This window comes from Tiliqua scincoides, chromosome 2 (assembly GCF_035046505.1).
Source record: "Tiliqua scincoides isolate rTilSci1 chromosome 2, rTilSci1.hap2, whole genome shotgun sequence".
Classification (NCBI taxonomy): domain Eukaryota; kingdom Metazoa; phylum Chordata; class Lepidosauria; order Squamata; family Scincidae; genus Tiliqua; species Tiliqua scincoides.
This window is the reverse complement of record NC_089822.1, coordinates 255,808,120-255,824,200: the sequence shown is the minus strand read 5'-3', so window position 1 is coordinate 255,824,200 and position 16,081 is coordinate 255,808,120. Positions and strand designations below refer to the sequence as shown.

Genomic DNA, 16,081 nt, shown 5'->3' with positions numbered 1-16,081 from the left:
GCTCTCCTTATAGGATCCTGGGAATTGTAGTTTAGGTAGAAGAATTATCTGCAAGAGATAGTAACTGATTCTTCAGGTCCCAAGTTGTCTAATGAAACCCAGGCCAGGAGCTTGACTCGGAGCTGGGCTGATGTCAGGAGGTCCCAGATCACAGAGGGATCTAGAGGAAGGCCACTCTTTTAAATGTCAGAGCAGTCGCCCACCCACCCCATGACCCCTCTCTATCAATCAGGCCAAACATTTGGAAGAAACACATTTCATGCACGCCCACACCTTGCTTACACAGCACATTGGACCCAGTGTACAAAAGTTCCCATGTCCTGGGAGCTTCCTGACTTGGAATAGAGACACATAAGAGCATTTGAAAACCATAGCTGGCCTCACCAACTTCATGCCCAAAATCCTTGATGAAGTCTACTGGGATGAAGCAACTGGCCTCCAGAGTTCGCTACCACACCCCTGGTAAGATGCAGCACCAGCCTAGTGTCAATCAACCCCTGGCCTATGTTGGAGGGCGGATTTCTCCCATGTTGAGCTCCTGCTACCTGCTTGCTGTGCCTTTAGGTCATCCCTCTCCATCCACTTGTGAGGATGCTGCTGCCTGGTTTGATAGTCTTCCCCGTGGCCTTGGATGGGGAATTAGGGTGAATTAGGGTGGGGAGCAGGGCAGGAGGGGTGGATCTCTTCACCAGCAGTGCATGCAGGAACCCTATCCCCTACCCTGGCTCAGACCCGCTCCTTGGACACTTGCCAGCAAAATAGTCAGCATACATCCAAGGATATGCTTTGGCGGGGGTGGGGGGGGCTCCTTGGAGGTAAATACAAATATTGAAGAATGATATGTTGGTTGACAGCAGGAGTTGTTACCTGACTCTTGCGCTTCAAGACAGGCACTTCTTTCCTCTTGCTCAGCACCCCAGTTTACCCCACAGAGCAAGGAGTGAGCTCAGCAGAGTTAGTTAAGGAGATAGGAGCAAAGGGAGCTTGGAGGGTCTTTCCAAACCTCCACTCCCCTCTTAGGCAGGAGGCAGAAATGTCCCCAGATCCAGGGATTTAGCTCCAGGGTTGCCAACGGTAGCACAGTCCTGGGTTTCCAGAAAGATGTTCAGTCAAGGAGGAGAAATGAATTGAGGAAAGTGAATCCTTTTCCCCGCTTGGGAGTGGGTGTCTGCTCTTGTAAGTCTTTAGGGGCGGCATGGGAGGGACACCAAAGCCTTCAGAGGCCTAAGAGAGGTCTACAGAGATGAATTTTCCTACATCCTTCTCTCCCTGCTTTCCAGCCTCCGTGCTTGCACCAGTCACTCCCTTCCCAGGATTCCTCTCTTCTGCCCTGGCCCAAGCTGCCCCAAAGGGCCCTTGTACCTGGGGAAGGAAAGCGAACCCATTCCTGTGAAGACAGGTGGTGGGCTCTATGACGTAACAGACACCTGGCCATCGAAAAGAATGGACATGAATGCAAAGTTACTGACAAAATTAGGCTGGCTTTGAGCATCTGCTGCCTGGTTTGTATCCATATCACAGTAATGGGGTGGGGACCTCGGGAGGGTGCGGCCACATTTTACAGATCTCCGTTAGACACCCTGCTCCCCCGGACTCAGGGTCACCAGGAGTCATGAACATCACATGCCCCTAATAAGCTGCCATCTCTTCCTTACTGTCTTATGTCATTTCATTTCTTTTTTCAACAGCATCAATTTGGGACCAGATTGGAAGAAAGAAACCCTATAAGTGCCAGGAGTGCAGAAAGACCTTCAATCGGAGGAATAGTCTTATAATTCATCAGAGAATCCACACAGGGGAGAAACCCTGTAAGTGCCAGGAGTGTGGAAAGACCTTCAAAGAGAGTGGGGCACTTAAGCGCCACCAGAAAACCCACATAGGGGAGAAACCCTATAAGTGTCAGGAGTGTGGAAAGAGCTTCAGTAACAGCTACAGCCTTATACTCCATCTGAGAACCCACACAGGGGAGAAACCCTATAAGTGCCAGGAGTGTGGAAAGACCTTCAGTGAGAGTGGGACACTTAAGCGCCACCAGAGAACCCACACAGGGGAAAAACCCTATAAGTGTCAGGAGTGTGGAAAGACCTTCAAAGAGACTGGGACACTTAAGCGCCACCAAAGAACCCACATAGGGGAGAAACCCTATAAGTGTCAGGAGTGTGAAAAGAGCTTCAATAACAGCTACAGCCTTATACTCCATCTGAGAACCCACACAGGGGAGAAACCCTATAAGTGCCAGGAGTGTGGAAAGACCTTCAGTCGGAGTAGTGCACTTCAGTGCCACCAGAGAACTCATACTGGGGAGAAACCCTACAAGTGCCAGGACTGTGGAAAGACCTTCAGTAAGAGTGATAATCTTATAATTCATCAGAGGACCCGCACTGGGGAGAAACCCTACAAGTGCCAGGAGTGTGGGAAGACCTTCAATGAGAGTGGGGCACTTAAGTGCCACCAGAGAACCCACACAGGGGAGAAACCCTATAAGTGCCAAGAGTGTGGAAAGATCTTCAGTCGCAGTAGTCATCTTACAATCCATCAGAGAACCCACACAGGGGAGAAACCCTATAAGTGCCAGGAGTGTGGAAAGACCTTCAAAGAGAGTGGGAAACTTAAGTGCCACCAGAGAACCCACACAGGGGAGAAACCCTATAAGTGTCATGAGTGTGGAAAGACCTTCAAAGAGAGTGGAACACTTAAGTGCCACCAAAGAACCCACACAGGAGAAACCCTGTGAGTGCCAGGAGTGCAGAAAGATCTTCAATCACAGTAGTCATCTTATAATCCATCAGAGAACCCACACAGGGGTGAAACCCTATAAGTGCCAGGAGTGTGGAAAGACCTTCAAAGAGATTGGGACACTTAAGTGCCACCAGAGAACCCACATAGGGGAGAAACCCTATAAGTGTCAGGAGTGTGAAAAGAGCTTCAATAACAGCTACAGCTTTATACTCCATTTGAGAACCCACACAAGGGAGAAACCCTATAAGTACCAGGAGTGTGAAAAAACCTTCAGTTAGAGTGGTCTTCTTATTAGCCACCAGGGAACCCACTCAAGAGAGAAGCCTTGTACAGCTTAGGAGTGTTAAAATTAGTTTTCTGCTCAGTCTTGCAACAAATCTGAATCCCTTCTTTGCATCAAATAATAATATTAGAAAAATTCCTGCCGTTTCTGCAGCGTTTGTGTGAAATGCAGATGACCTGTCTGGATTCTTCTTGTTTTTGGAAGAATAAAGTTTGTCCAAATTGTCCTGTTCTTCCTTGCTAGAATCTCTGTACTGGGCTTTACTCAGTCATTGTCCTAGTTGGGTCCACACCCATCACTATGATGCCCAAGCCCTCCATGTAACAGACCTGATTACAGGCTTCAGCAATGGACACTTCCTGCTCCATTGAAACCAAAATATTGTATGCATTTTGCACCTGTATTTACTTCTGTGCATTGGGATCAAAAGGGCTTTCAGCATTAATGGAACACCTTCCATTCAATTCCTTTAAATTGAGGATTCAGGGCCAAATGCTACCCAAGTTCCAGCAGTGATGCCACCGCAATGCAGCCCCGAGGTACAGGAACAAATGTTCCCTTACCTTGAAGAGACCTCTGTGACTGCCTCCCCGCCACAGGATGCAGTGTACGCCCCATTGGCAGGGCTGCCCTGGCACTGTAAAACTGGGTAGGATTGGGCCCTCACTCTACTACCAGCTTAGTTTCCCATCCTGATCAGGAAAAGTAATACAGGTTGAGTCTCATTATTCTTGGGGGTTCCATTACCGAACACATGGATGGCAAAAATTGCATTAATGCAAATCCATTTCAAAAACAAAGTCCAGCCCTGCTGACTTTCGTGATGTAAGACCGAGTCATTCAGCAGACAATCAGTCAACCAGTCTCTCTCCAGGTGCTTAGAAAGGTTTCACTCCAAGCCAGAGACCCCTCCATTCACCCAGAGCAAAGTGATTACCTTTCTTTAACATGCTCAGGGGGAAGGGAGGGGTCGTTTGCCTTTGAGTGAAGCTGCTCTAACTGCCTGGAGAGAGAATGATTGATGGATTGTCAGCAGGCTGCCCTCTCTCGCATTAACAAGGCTATTGTTAAAGGACTATTTTCCTTTAGTTTAAAGGGCCTTCTCATTGTGTTGAGATAGAAAAATTCGTGAATTTTTCCATGGGTGAAAAATCTGTGGATAATGAGGTTGTTCCTGTAATCGCTTGCATGGCTGTCTCTCTACAACAGTAAGAAAAGCAGTTTTTTAACTGTGATTTTAAGGGGATGCATTTTTTGCCTTCTCCAGGGATCAGCACATTCCATCTCATTTGCAGTGGCCGTTCGTGTTGGGTCAAATCCGGGGGGGGGGGGTGAGACAACCCCGCAGGTGACCTGGGGTGACCCTGGTGGAGGTGCAGGAAGGAGGCTGCCTGCACTCTGCGGCAGCACGAGCAGCAGCCTGGCCAGCCCCCAAATAGGAAACGGGGCAAGGATGGAGTGCTGGGGGGATCACTCACTGAGCCGCTCGCCTTCCCAGCCAGCTGGGATGGGGGAGGAGCTGGCCACGGAGGTGGCACATGGCCAAAGATGCCAGCTGAGCCGCACAGTTGGTCCGCTACTGGGCCAAGCTTCTGTGAGATCCTGGCCTGGGGGAAAAGACCAGAAGCAGTGGGGTGCAGGTAAGAGGCAAGATGGCTCATGAGGAGCCTGGTTGCAGAGGGGAAAGGTCGCTTCTCCCCAGGCGGCTGCAGCATCAAGGGGGCGACCACACGGGGCTTAGGCTCCATCCTTCCCCAACCATTAACAGACCTGGAAGGGGTCCTAGGGGCCCGGCCTTGGAGGGAGAGAACCAAGCCAGGGAGCTCCCAGGATCGGGACCTGTCGAGGTTAACAGCAGAAACCCACACCCATCGGGACTGGGGACAAGTGGATACCGGAGCCAGTAGGGGGGGACTGCTCCTTCCCCCAACTCAGGGAAGAGAGAGAACAAGTCCCGACAAAGGTTTCTTTGAGGGCATCCAAACGGACCCCAGTGCCCTTTCAAGAGGCAAGAGCAGCACTTACCTGGACAGGCCAACTACGTACCTGTACTGGGCGAGAGTCCCATGCAAAGTGGGGAGGGGGGGAGTGAGAGCAGTACCTGCTGGAAAGACCCGGCGAGGCTCGGTGTAAAAGGTCTGTGCTGTAACAAGTCTCCATGAGTGTGAAACACGTAACGCAAGTAAACCGGCTCTGCAAACTGACCTTGATTCCGCATGGTCCCTTGTCATGTCGCTGACATCAGCTTGCCCCAGTAAGTGAATGGTTCAAGCAGCTTCCTCATTAGGAAGCCTACACCATGGCTTCCTCCTGAGGAAGCTGATTGAACCATTCACTACTGAAACTATGCTGTGTCTCTAAAACTAGATGTGATAGGGCAAAACAGATGCCATTTTTGGAAGCGGCACCCCAAATTCATATCAAACCACCATAAAGTTTGGGAAAAACTTTTCTGACCCTCAGTTTTGTAGGCCTGTGATAAGTGGCCTATTCTACAATCCTATACACACTTTCCTGGGAGCAAGCCCCATTGAACCCAACGGAACTTACTTTTGAGTGGACATGCATAAGAGTGTGCTGTAACTGTGCCTGCCACCAGGTCTGGCATTAGCAGCTGCGGGGTCCACCTGGAAATACTCTTGCAGGGCCTCTCTACTAATTTTTTTACACTCTTAGCTTGAACGGAGTCAGACCAAGAAAAAACATCTCTTCTGTGCAGTGGATCGGACTCCTCTACCTTTAGTGGTACAGTGCGTGCCCAGTCCGCGGAGCCCCCCGACTCCTGCCCATTGCCACCTTATCCACAGCAACTTGCTCCAGAGCAAGACGGGGAGAGGGTGGGCGTGGAAAGAGAGAGGTGCGCATGCTGCCAGTTGCATGGCACCAATTTAGGGCCAAATGGAAGCAGCAGTGGGCGGGACCTGCTTCTGAAGTGACCAAATTTGGACCAATTGGGTGCAGTGGAGGGGGGGACCTGCTTCTGAAGTGACTCAGGGTGGGAGGAAGGGCAGCACGAGGCCCCCACCATGTGCAGGGCCCAGTTGGGCGAAATTGCCCCAATTGCCTAAAAGTCAACTTTGCCTGCTACTGCTTGCCCTCCACTGAAAAAAAGGCCTTGCAGGGTGCCAGTGAAGTCATGAGTTGGGGGGGACAAAGCACAAAGCCATTAAAGGCTGGTCATCTCCCTGCTCTCCAGGGCCAGCGCAAGTGCTTTGTGCTCCTGCAAGCTCCAGAGGCTGCATGGCAGGCCTCACTTCCTCTGCTCCCGCAATGAAGGGGGGGCTCAAATAACCCATTCAGGTACAAGCAGGGATGTGGCTGCAGGAGCCAATGAACGGCTTGCTGCATGTGCTGCCACTCATCCATGGGGCTTCACCGAGTCACCAGCGAAGCTCCAAGAGAGGAGGGGAAAGGTACATGACCACTAAAATCCTGGTCTTCCACCTGCTCCCCAGGGGCTGGCTCGAGTGCTCGTGCTCAGGTAAGCTCCTCGAGGCCGTGTGGCAGGCCATGCCCCTCCACTTCCGCCTGTGCATCCCCTTCAGTCGCCAGCTGGGAACGGAGTTTGCTCTCCTTGGCGCACGTGCACTGAGGAGAGCTTGGTTCCGGCCTCACCCCCGAGTGCATCACCCTGTGAGGCCCACACCCCTAGAGACGACAGGGACTATAAGATTGTAGTTTTTGCTCAAGCACCCACTACAAGTTACACAAGTCAAGATTGTGGTTTCGTCTAATCTGGACCACTTTATTGTTTACACAATTCATGTTACACAATCCATCCTCCCATGGACCCTGACTAGAGATCTCCTCTCACCTATAGTGAAGGAAGTAGATGAAACTGTTCACTTGGCCCGTTGGGCATTAACACCCTGGCTCCTAGCAGTGATTGATTCATGACAAGCCCTGCTTTTCTCTATCAGCCCACGGAAAGGGTGTCAAGCCAGTCAAATTACTGAGCTCATCTCAAACCGGAAAGCCTTTAGGACGGACTCTTTAATTCAGGCCTTAAGGGCCACCAGCCAGCATCCCTGATAATGCTAAGGTAGACCAGCCCACAACACATGAACCAACTGGGAATAGGCTGCACTGGTGGGAAGGCATGCACCATCCCTCCAGCTCTGAATCCAGGAGCACCACCCTTTGGAGCAAGTAAATGGTGCAGGGGGCAAGGGAGGGTGGAACATGGGCTGTTCATGCCCAGCGGGGGTGCAGTTGGGGATGCTGGCCTCCACTACATCCTATTCCCCCTTCTCGGGCCTGAAAGCCCTATATGGTGCTTCTCGGTGCTTATTTGAGCAGCCCCGTTGAGCAGACTGGGGCTCAACATGGTGTAAAGGAACAAATGTTCCCTTACTCAGAGGAGACCTCTGGCCTGCTCAATCCCAGCACTGGATACAGCTTAGGCTGTGCAGGCCCACTGCACCAGCGCTGGTTAGAACTGGGGTGCTAAGCCTAGAGTGAAGGTTGGTCCCCCTTGAGCCTTGAAAGAGAAATGTATTAATATTTATCATTCCCCTTGTTAGCTCTTTTGGTGTCAATGAAACACAAGAGAGAAGTAGGCCCGATCTCACAAACATGTTATCTTCAGCTGTATATCTGCGCATGGAGCCGGACAGAGAGTTGAGGATGGAGAAGAGTGACTCTATCCTTGGTAATTATCAAAAATGATTCTGCTCCTCAATGGATTCTTCCAAAGATCACCTTGGAAGCCCACAAAAGAAACATCAGAATTGAGAGCAACAGGTGAGAGAACTTCTGGTGCTGCACCTGAAAAAAAACAACTGGTGCGTAATTACTTCCTGTCCCACTGAGAGTCTAGTTGAGATTATGGGGGGATGGGGTGTCTAGGGTGTGTAAAGTATAACTTCTGCCCCTTCAGATGTGAAGCTCTGGCTGGGCTCCATTTATATTAATAAAGGTTGTGTGTGAGAGTGTACCTGTGTCAGCCATCCCCAGAATGATGCCGCTTCTCTTACTAACACTGATGCTCCTGCCCCATGTCCCTTGGGGGATGCAGAAGACAGAATGCCCAGTCAGTGTGATAAATGATCTAAAATTCCCATTTGATTATTACAAGTCAGGAGACTACTAGATGGGTGGGATCGTATCAACGACCATTAGTCTATTTAACCTGTATGTTTTCTCTGAACCTCCACTGAACAGATTTACAGAGTAAGTAATTATGTAGTGATGGGAGTTACATCCTTCTTTTCGCCTTCTTAGGCTCCAAAGGAATGATTTTGTGGGGAAGCAGGAGCAGTTATATCATGCCCTGACAGGTTCAGGCTGAAGAAGAAGAAGGTCTTGTAGGACTGTAAGGTTCCTCTAGCATATGGCAGTGCTCTGTGCCCAAGACTCTGTGCTTTTCAACTGCAAGAGCACACACGGATTGAGGAAGATGGTTCTTTCCTCTCTGTTGCCAGTGAAGCCCTCCTATTCTGCACTTTGCATATTGGGATTGGAGAGGGTGCTAAAGGAGTGCCGTTTATCTATAGCCATTGCATCACCACTATCAATGTCCCTTTGAAGTGGTTTAAGGAATGAGCATTGGGGGTTGCATGTGCTGGGGAACTTAGGAACCCTGATTTTTCTTTCTGTTTGCACTGGGTGTGCTGAAAATTGAAGCTTCTTCTAAGCATTATCTGAAGGTGCTGTTTTATAGAAAACCAAATTCTGGACATCTAGGCCCTGAGCTCTCTCTCCATATTCAATTTCTTTGGCTCATTTCTCTGGCCTTAAGGAGGGCAAGAGCTGTTTCGCCCCTAAAATTTCCAGTGCCAAAAATATGGATGGAGAGAGTATCATGCCTGTCTTCTGGATACTGAATCTGGTATTCAATCTGTGCATCCCGCCTCCCTAGTGAGGTGTGGCTTACCTCCAGGGGTGTTGCCAGGCATCTCCGGGACAGAGGTGAGGCTGCTCTGCTGCATGTGCTGCCTGCTGACTTGCTGCTTTTCTGCAGCTGTGAAGGAGGTTCGTGGGGCAGCGTGAGGCTGGGAGGGCTGTGAAACATGCTGGGGGGAGGTGGGAGAGAAGGCTGGCTGGGCAGGCAGGCAGAGGTGCTGCATCTCAGCATGGAGCTCTCTCCATGTGCAACCTCGCCCCAAGGACTACATTTCCCAGTGTGCCCCTCGCCCTGGGCATCCTGGAATTGGTCAAGGCTGCTTGGGAAGGAAGGAGCCAGCCTGCTCCTAGTGGGGGGGGGGGTGTCCAAATGCCCAAGCCTGCATCCCTCCATCTTGCCTGGGGGAACAGGGGTGCCATCTACATTTTGGGTGTGTGTGTGTGAGCAGCCCCCATCTATTTGGGGTGAGTTGTAATCTTGCTGGGTGTGGCTGCAATCCTTTCCACACTTTCCTGGGAGTAAGCCCCATTGACTCAAATGGGGTTTACTTCTGAGTCGACCTACATAGGCGTGGGGTCTGTGTCAGCTTAACCCAGGATCCTCACCTTTCTCTTTTTCCTCCCCCTCCAAAAAAGAGGAAAAAAACCATTCTTGATGGCTTTGTCTCCAAAAATTGATTAAAACTTAAAATCCCCATTCCTTTTTAGCCATTCCCCTTTTTCCTCCTGCCTCCTTTTTTTTTTTTTGGGGGGGGGGGGGTGTACTCTGTTGGCTGCTATTGTAAGACAAAAGGCACAATCCTAGCTAGGTCTACTCAGAAGTAAGTCCTATTGTGTTCAATGGGACTTATTCCCAGGAAAGTGGGGTTAGGATTCCAGCCAAACAGTCTCTAGGTCTCATTTTGCATCAGTTTGCAATTAGTAGATACACACAAAACAAAGTCTTCCCCTCCCCCAGCAAATTCATCACTTCTCTCCCCCTCCCCTTTCCAAAACCCTCCAGGTGTGCTGCTAACAAACTCAGGGCACAATCCTAACCAGGTCTACTCAGAAGTAAGTCCAATTTTGTTCAATGGGGCTTACTCTCAGGTAAGAGTGGTTAGGATTGCAGCCTTAGAGTGCTGGCAGCCTTGTTTCTAGTGTATAATTATAACACCTTCATCCCCATTTTGGGGGTAACTGAGGTGAGGTGTTGTAATGGGGAGCCGTGGCCAATGGCTGCAAGGATCAGGGGAGGCGCGAGCCGGAAAGGTTCGAGAACCACTGGTGTAGTGGTTTGGGAATTAGATCTGGAGGATCCAGGGTCAGTTCCCTGCTCAGCAACAAAGCATCCTGGATGACCTTGAGCCTCTCTCTCTCTCTCTCTCTCTCTCTCTCTCTCTCTCAGTCAAACCTGCCTCTCAGGGTTGTTGTGAGGACAAAAGTAGGGAAGGAGCCATGTACACCACCCTGAACCCCTTGGAGGAAGGGCAGAAGAAACATGTGATAGATAGATAGATAGATAGATAGATAGATAGATAGATAGATAGATAGATAGATAGATAGATAGATAGATGACAGTTGACAGTTGGCATCCTTCAGTCTCGGAAGACTATGGTGTCACGCTCTGAATGGTGGTTCTGGAACAGAGTGTCCTCTCCAGTGCACGAAGCCTGGGTAAAGTAGGTATGGAGGATAGGCTGTTACCCATGCAGCAAATCCCCCCTCTCCACGTTGCTGAAATGGTCCAATGGAAAGGCAGAGGCCAATACGGTTGGTTCCAGCGGCATCGCAGGAGTTGCCAGAACGTGACTGTGTTCAGCCATGAACTGCCTCAGGGACTCCGGCTCCGGATTTTGCCTCGAGGTTGACTCCTGAAGCCTTTTCCATAACTGTATGTAGCCACAAGGCAGTGGAGGTTTGGGATCAGAGTTTTCCTTCTCTCAGATGAGCTGCCTTCCCAGGCTGATGAGTCTCATCTACCCGGTGATAGATAGATAGATAGATAGATAGATAGATAGATAGATAGATAGATAGATAGATAGATAGATAGATAGATAGATAGATAGATAGATAGATGGGTCGATCTGTGGGTCTTTGGGGAACAATCTGTGGAACTAGGATATTATATTAGTGTTGTGTTTCCTGGAACAGCTCTTACATGCAAGGTAGTCTTACAATTTGACAGTAGAAATGTACATAATGTTTCCTCTTTGTCCCTGAGTCTCTTCTTGGGCTGTATCGTGTGGGTCCTTGTAGAAAGACAGTTACTCCTGCATTTATACCCTTCATAACTTATAACTTGTCAAGGTAAAAGGAGGTGATTGTACTGTTAATATTCTGGATTTAGTATATTTTTGTTCTAGTTTGTAAGCTGGCTGCTTCATTTCAGCACATGAACATTTGTCCGTGCCTCCCCCCTATTCAGTAGCAAGCACCACAAAAGTTCACCCCTCTCCCTGGCTGCAGTGCCCCACCATTTCCAGGGCCTTTTCATGTTTCTTTTTGAAATGATTTTGGTCATTGAAGGTTGTGCTCCTCACCCTACTCTGCATTGGAATGAACACCTGCCCCATTCCACTTGCAGCCAGGTATCTCTTCCTCAGTTGCACATGTACGCAGCACAATGATGGGATCGCCTATTGTGCATCATACTCCAGAGTAGAGTAAAATCCAGACATGCCTGTTGTCTACAATGCATCTTTTTGTAAAAGAAGCAGGAATCTGACATGTGTTTTCTGAATTAGAGGTCAGAATGTGAGACATATTTTTCTTGCAGTTTTAAAAGCAAGGTGTTCTGGCACCTCCTGCCTTTCTTCTTTGCCATTCAAGAGATCAACCAGAATCCCAGGCTCCTGCCGAACATCTCTCTGGGCTACAACATCTATGAGAGCTATTTCAATGCAAGACTGACTTACGAGGCCGTGACAGACATGCTGACTACTGGGCAAAAGAGTGTTCTGAACTATAACTGTGGAAAGAGGAATAAGCTGGTGGTGGTTCTGGAAGGGACTGACTCTACAAGCTCCCATCATGTTTCAAGTTTGTTGGGCATCTACAAAATTCCACAGGTATGAAATTGGGGTGGGTGGTTCACATTACATCTCATTGCACTTCATAGGCTCTCTTGAGTGGTCAAGTATAGGATACCTAAAATGAAACCTGGAGACAGAGAATATGTTTGAAGACAGCTGGAAAGAAGTTTGTCTGTTTTCTGCCCTTTGTTAGTGAATAGCCCTGAGGCAGTTCGCGGCTGTATACAGTTCGTGTATACAGAGCATACAGTATACAGTTCTTGGCTGTGTACAGTCCACATGCGCTGCCTCCAACGCATCCTCAGTATCACCTGGCAGGACAAAGCCCCAAGCAACACAGTCCTGGAACGAGCTGGAATCCCTAGCACGTATGCACTGCTGAAGTAGAGGTGCCTGAGTTGGCTTGGTCATGTTGTGAGAATGGGCAATGGCTGGATCCCAAATGATCTCCTCTATGGAGAACTTGTGCAGGGAAAGCACCCTACAGGTAGACCACAGCTGCGATACAAGAACATCTGCAAGAGGGATCTGAAGGCCTTAGGAGTGGACCTCAACAGATGGGAAACCTTAGCCTCTGAGCGTCCCGCTTGGAGGCAGGCTGTGCAGTATGGCTTCTTCCAGTTTGAAGAGTCACTTGGCCAACAGACTGAGGCAAAGAGGCAAAGGTCCATAGCCAGGGAGACAGACCAGGGACAGACTACACTTGCTCCCAGTGTGGAAGGGATTGTTACTCCTGAATTGGCCTTTTCAGCCACACTAGACGCTGTTCCAGAACCACTTTTCAGAGCACGATACCAGAGTCTTCCAAGACTGAAGGATGCCAATGATGTAGTGAATATAAAAAGTAAATCGACTAAAAAGGAAAACAGAAAACAGGAAAATAAATTATATATATATACATACCAGCAATCAACAGCCAAAAAAACAAAAACAAAACAAAACCTGGAATCTTCTTGGGGCAGTACCTATCTTTCATACTCGATGTCTGTACATGTACATATAACATGTATATTGATAGTGCTCTATCTATCTATCTATCTATCTATCTATCTATCTATCTATCTATCTATCTATCTATCTATCTATCTATCTATCTATCTATCTGAACAATTTCTGAAATATTTCAGTAGTGATTTATTGGGGACAGGAAAGGTGCAGATTGAGGTCTCACAATATTTAGTTTGCAGGGATGAGTAGTACTTGCTGAAAGGCCAGCACGGCTATCTGTTCCTGGGTAGAGGGAGAAGAAGGCCAAAAAAGAAGGCAGAGCAGCAAGATGAGCAAAGAAACCTGTCACCTTCCGCAGATTCTTAGCACAGGAGCAAAATGGTCCTCTCAGCCAATAGGGACTCATAACTTTGTCTCCCACTGGTGGCTCTCATCTTTACAACTGTAGTATCTATTAAAGTTCAAGCTTGGTCCAGTGGCATTGTCTGCTTCTGAGACCCCTTTACTTTTCAAAGTGCTTTTAGAGTCAACAGAGGAAAAAGCCCACAATAATACTTGATGTCACTTAATAAATAACGTAAATAATACGTTCAGTGCAATCGTAACCTGCCCTGGAGCAGACAGGCCAGCAGGCCGCACTGCATCCAAGGCAGGTTTGGGGCTGAAAGTGGCTCAGTCTGGGGCAAGGGGAATCGTTTCCCCTTACCCTGGGTAAAGCCACAGCAGCCCCAATGGGGCTATTTGGATCTACGCCACCTCAATCAATGGCGCAAATCCAAGCAGCCTGGGATCCTGGCCCTGCCTCCCTCTACCTGCCTGCCCACCTCTGGGAAGGCCTGCTGCCTGTCCTCCCCCGCCACAAAATGCCTCCCACCCACCTCCTCCCTGCCTTCCCCAGGCCCCCCAGTCCCCGATGTTGGCTGAGCTCAGCCGACACAAACTCACCCTCCACGGGGCCCATGATAGCGCAGGGAGGCCAGTGCAAGTCCCTTGCACTGGCTGATGTGCAGTTGTGTTGGTGCAAAAATGCTCTACGGCACGTTCGCGACATTGGGCATTTCACCAATCCAAAAGATGGGCATTCTTGAAACAGAGCAGTAATATTTCACCCAACAAAAGCTTCATTATGCTCTATAAATAAAACAAACAAAAAAATAATCTTTTTTTCGCTTCTTTGCTAGGTCAATTATGGTTTTATGAATCAGCCTCTGCAAGATAAAAGTTGTTTTCCTTTTTCCTTTTGGATGGTGCCCAAGCAAGAACCCTCTTTCCTGGGGATTGCCAAACTACTCCAGCATTTCAGGTGGACGTGGATCAGTCTCCTGGCTTCAGACGATGATGATGGAGAAAGGTTAATCAGCACCTTCACAGATGCGATCGGAAAGAGGGGTCTTTGTGTTGCCATGTCAGAAAGAATTAAAGGGCTGGATGTCGAAAAACCGGCAGTGATCGTAAAAGGATTTCTGGGGCAGGATCAAGTCCAAGTAGTTCTTTATCATTTGGACCTTTCTGTCTTTATGACTCTAACAACATTGATGAAAGTATTTGAAGACTCTAAGGCAGGGAAAGTTTGGATTGCAGTGTCTTTGCAGGACCTCAGCATGAGGTTACTTCCCCATCTGACTGGTGCCCAGTACATCCACGGTTCTTTGTCTTTCTCCATCCACAGACACAAACATACAGAATATGACAATTTTGAATCACTGTTTCATGCCATTAATCTCTTTGGGGAACAAGCATTTCACTGTTTTTTTTCCAAGCCTGCATTGTCTGTGAAAGGCTTCATCAGATGCGTGGAGAAAGAGACAAGGGTGATCTTGTCCCAGGATGTGAAAGAAAGTGTTCTTTCTCAGGACAATTACAGTATTTACAGGACTATCCAGGCTGTGGCACAGGCCCTCCATGCTGCATTCGCATCCAGATCACTGAATCGGAGGCAGATACTGGGTGCCGGCAGGCTGGAACATGCAGTGACTCAGCCCTGACAGGTATTTCTGTTCCCCCGTAGATTCTTGCTCTGACCATCCATTGTGCAATTCCACATCCAGTCTCTGAAATGTCCTTAAATGTCATGTTGCAGTGAAATCCAGTGTAGTTTGTAGTTAGTGAGAACCCAGCAGAGGTCCCCCTTTGTTCTTAATCTGAAGCCGAGTAACAGTGTCGTTGGGAAGAACTGGAATGTCACCAAGTATTCTAGGTTTTCGGTCACCGGTTTGTGCCCATTTAGCACTTCACTAGACCTGACAGTGAATGCATCGCTGTGTTGTACATGATTTGGGATCCAAACCTGGCAGTATGCCATAAAGCAGTCAGTGCCAGTTGTGAAAGGCACTCTGAGAGTGCGCCACTTAACCGCACTGCCAGGAGCTCTGGCAGGAAGCCCTCACCTTCCCACCTGCTCTGGCATTTCTCCCACCACTCACTCGAGCAGGTAGGTCAGTGGGAGAGGTGAAAGCGGTGGAGGAGGGCAGAACAGGAATGCGAAGGGACAAAATGGAGTGGGGGAGGGGCAGGAGAATGGATGAATTAGTCCCGGGGGGGGATTGGTGGTGCTCGCAATATCCTATTCCCCAGATGCAATTCCATGGTGTGGGTCCATGCAGATCTTGGCTGCATTTAAGGTACGAGGGAAAATTTGAGCTTCTACATGCACACAGATGCATTTACTATCCTGTGTAGTTTGCTGTTGACCTTCTCCTGCGACCCACTGTGTTTAGTTGAAGCGGGTCTCTCTTCATCAATGGAGGATTCCTCTGTGGTTCCTCCATGACTGAAGCAGGCTGTGCAGAACTGCCACTAGGATCAGCCACTACCGAAATGCCCTGTCAGTAAATGGGAACTCATCATGGTAGGAGAGCTGTCCCTGGCTCCATTCATCCACCTCTCCAAGTTGCCAGACTGTCTTGCAGGTACTGAAACCAGACATTTCTGCTTATCTGAAAATGGAGGGTGGGTGCCAGCAGAATACATTGTGCCTGTCAGGATGATCTTGCAAAAAATGCCTTTGTGTCTGATCACACATGTGCTGCTTTTCACTGGGCAGGGCTAAAACAGTTAATACCATTTTCTGTTTCTTAAATGCAGCTCCACCCTTTCCTGAGAAACTCCCGCTTCTACAATACTTCCATGGAGGGAGTTTATCTGAACGAGGAAGGGAAGGAGTTCCAGGTGCAAGATAGTTTCCTGTTCTTGTAGAGCCAGTTGGAGGGGGGGGGTTCCTGTGGAGAGGACCATCTGACACAACACAAATGTG

At 49.0% G+C, this 16,081-nt stretch overlaps 1 protein-coding gene across 1 annotated transcript in view; it reads left to right on the top strand.

Annotated features, from left to right (window-relative positions):
- LOC136641548 (zinc finger protein 91-like) overlaps positions 1-16,081 on the top strand; it is a 543,065-nt gene that overhangs the window by 3,756 nt on the left and 523,228 nt on the right. Inside the window, exons 4-5 of the mRNA XM_066617431.1 lie at positions 1,689-2,697; positions 2,771-2,902. Of these exons, the coding sequence (XP_066473528.1) occupies positions 1,689-2,697; positions 2,771-2,902 (1,141 nt within the window). The remainder of the gene's footprint in view (positions 1-1,688; positions 2,698-2,770; positions 2,903-16,081) is intronic.